The sequence below is a fragment of the Pyrus communis genome, chromosome 15 (genome assembly GCF_041283825.1).
Source record: "Pyrus communis isolate YQ-2024b chromosome 15, ASM4128382v1, whole genome shotgun sequence".
In the NCBI taxonomy this organism is placed as follows: Eukaryota; Viridiplantae; Streptophyta; class Magnoliopsida; order Rosales; family Rosaceae; genus Pyrus; species Pyrus communis.
Window position 1 is genome coordinate 18,093,574 of NC_142579.1, and position 2,722 is coordinate 18,096,295.

General features: G+C 34.4%; 1 protein-coding gene across 1 annotated transcript; it reads right to left on the bottom strand.

Moving 5' to 3' along the window:
• Positions 1-1,056: 1,056 nt before the first annotated feature.
• Positions 1,057-2,317, bottom strand: LOC148690616 (EPIDERMAL PATTERNING FACTOR-like protein 1). The gene is made up of 2 exons (XM_088686786.1): positions 1,826-2,317; positions 1,057-1,560 (listed from the first exon to the last, which is right to left on the bottom strand). The coding sequence occupies exons 1-2, from the start codon at positions 1,997-1,999 to the stop codon at positions 1,306-1,308; spliced, it is 429 nt and encodes a 142-aa protein (XP_088542912.1). The 5' UTR covers positions 2,000-2,317; the 3' UTR covers positions 1,057-1,305.
• Positions 2,318-2,722: the final 405 nt, after the last annotated feature.

The following is a 2,722-nucleotide window of genomic DNA, read 5'->3' on the forward strand; positions in this document are numbered from 1 at the left end:
GCCGTTAGTTAAACATTTGTGCTACCAAACAATCATTTTTCTCAATTTCTTTTCAATTGTAACACTCCTTTTTTAAAGTTTTCTGCACTTCAAAGGTGACTAAAAAAAACTAAAATCGCTGCCGGTCGATGTACAAACTAACTGGAATAGAAGCTTCGTAAGAACATTTTCACATTTGACACAAAATTAAGAAGATGACTGCAAATGTAAAATTCGAAGGTGTAAAATTGCTACCTAATTTGCAGATCAGGGACCAACACAACACACTAAGGACTAAGGGTGTGTTTGGTTTGTAGGAAAATAGGCCGGAAAGTGATGTCCTCCATCCACATCAGGCAATCATTTCCTTCCTCGCGCCAAACTAACATAAAACATTAATTGCTTTTTTATGACATAATTGAAAAGGAAAGTGTTATTGACACTTCAAAAATCTCATTCTACACTCCTCACAACCGTATTTTTCTTTCCAAATATAGAAAGTTAGGAGTGTAGAATGAGATTTTTGAAGTGCCAATAACAATTCCCATCGAAAATGCTCATTATAACCTAAAAGGTGATACTTCCTTCCATGATTACCAAATACAGAAAAAAATAATTTTCATTTTCGCGTACCAAACATAGCCTAATTGGTAAGGAAACTGATTCAACACACTATTTTTATCCAAGAGCACATCGCATATTTATGAGCGTTTAGATAAACTGAAGTAAAGAATATCAACAGACAAAAACAAACAAGGTTTTTTTTTTTTTTTTTTTGTTAAACAAACAATATTATCTACATTGAGAGAAGAGAAGAGAGTGGGCTAAACCTAACAATGTGCTAAAAATGATTTGGTTCAAATTTGTCTTTTGCGAGAATCGAACCTAAAACTTCTCACTTACATATAAAGAGTGATATCAATACTGTAATGCTAAATGCGTAATACTAAGCTGTAACAAACAAGGTGTTAGAAGTAGAGAAAAAGAGTATAAAACTCATTTTTGCTCATTATATTTTAATTGAACAAGAAATAAAAGAAATAAAAGAAATAAAAGACATCACAATTCACAAACATGAAAACGACGAAAAGAGATAGAGTAACAACGAAGCTGGAGTCAGAAGTTTGTTACAATTTTATGTACATTGTATAATATAATATTTTCTCAAGTGTAAATTTATCCCATGAACTCCCTAAAGCAAAATTACAAAATCACAAATCACAAACTAAATGAAGAAAATTCATAGTTTACAAATCAAATCAAAATCCATCTCCTCTAATTTCGACATAACATTTCCAATTAATTCAATGGAAGTTTGAATTAAATCTAGGGGTTGAAAAAGTGATCGCCACAGTGACATTTCCAACCCAGAGGCTTGTAATTCGAGTACTTGTTGGTACCTGGATGAGATGGGTCAAAGAACATCATGGGGATGGTTCGGGTCATGCCTGGTTCGACCCGCCGCTCGTGGCTGGAAATGGCGGGCACTTGAACCGCCACGCATGGGTGGCAATAATTGCACTTGTTGTGGCAGCTTGGTGGATCTGAACCCAGCCTGGTTTTCTCCTCAAATAACATGCCCTGCACGATTTTTAGCACAACATTAATTAACTAATTATAACCTTAATTTTGTTTCAATTTGATCATAAATAAAAATGAAAATTAAGACACTGTTTAATAACCATTTCGTTTTCAGTTTTTCAAACATGAAAACTATTTATGTGATTTTTCAAAATTTGAGTTTCATTTTTCATTTTTCGATTTTCAGTTTTCAAAAAGGCAAAAAACAAAATGAAATGATTATCAACGGGCCTAAATTAATTGAAGGGTAAATGTTTGTGCTTACCCGAAGAGGAGGAGAGAGAGGCTGAGGCAGATGAGCAGTAAAACAAAAGGCTGGAATTGAAGAGAGAAGAAAATGCAGAAAGACAATGGCTCTGGTGGCTTTCAAATGAAGATAAAATGAGTTTTTCATGGTAGTGAAAATATAAATATATATATATATATATATGATGTGCATATCATGTCACCATGCAGTCATCCCCCAGATTAAATTAAACACAACCCTTCAAGGATAATAAGTTTACAAAAAAGATCTTGAAATCCCACTTGCCAATTTCTCTGAAAGTAACTTCAAAGGCAATAAGCGAGAGAGAGAGAGAGAGAGGTTTTGGTTAAATTTGTGATGGAGTGGATAAAAGGAAGGAACAGGAAGTGAATAAATGGGGGGTGTGGTGGTGGTGGTGGGTTATGGGGGTTCTGACTGACCACAATGAGAGAGAGAGAGAGAGAGAGAGAGAGAGGTGCAGAGGGGAGGCAGAATAGTGAGAGGAACAATACGAAAAAGGAAACTGTTGTTTGAAGTCTAACTGGTTTTATCTGCAGCTGGGAAGTGAGTAGGAGTGACTTGCAGTAAATACAAGTTATAGATATTACTAGTTACAATGAACATTTAATGAGGTTTAACTGCTGTTAAAACTCAGCTGGGTGAAACTCTCATGTGTCACGGTCGTATCGTCCCATGAATGCTCTCAAATGATGGAGTTTATAAGTCTAGTAATGCTCTCAAATGATGGAGTTTATAAGCCTAGTAATGCTCTCAAACGATGGAGTTTATACGTCTAGTATGGTCAAACAATAAAGTTATGTATGTTTAGCTTAAAAGAATGAATCAGTAATATCACGTTGTTGTTCTTATTTTTTAAGAAGTTTATTTTTATTTTTTTATTATGAACAATAATAC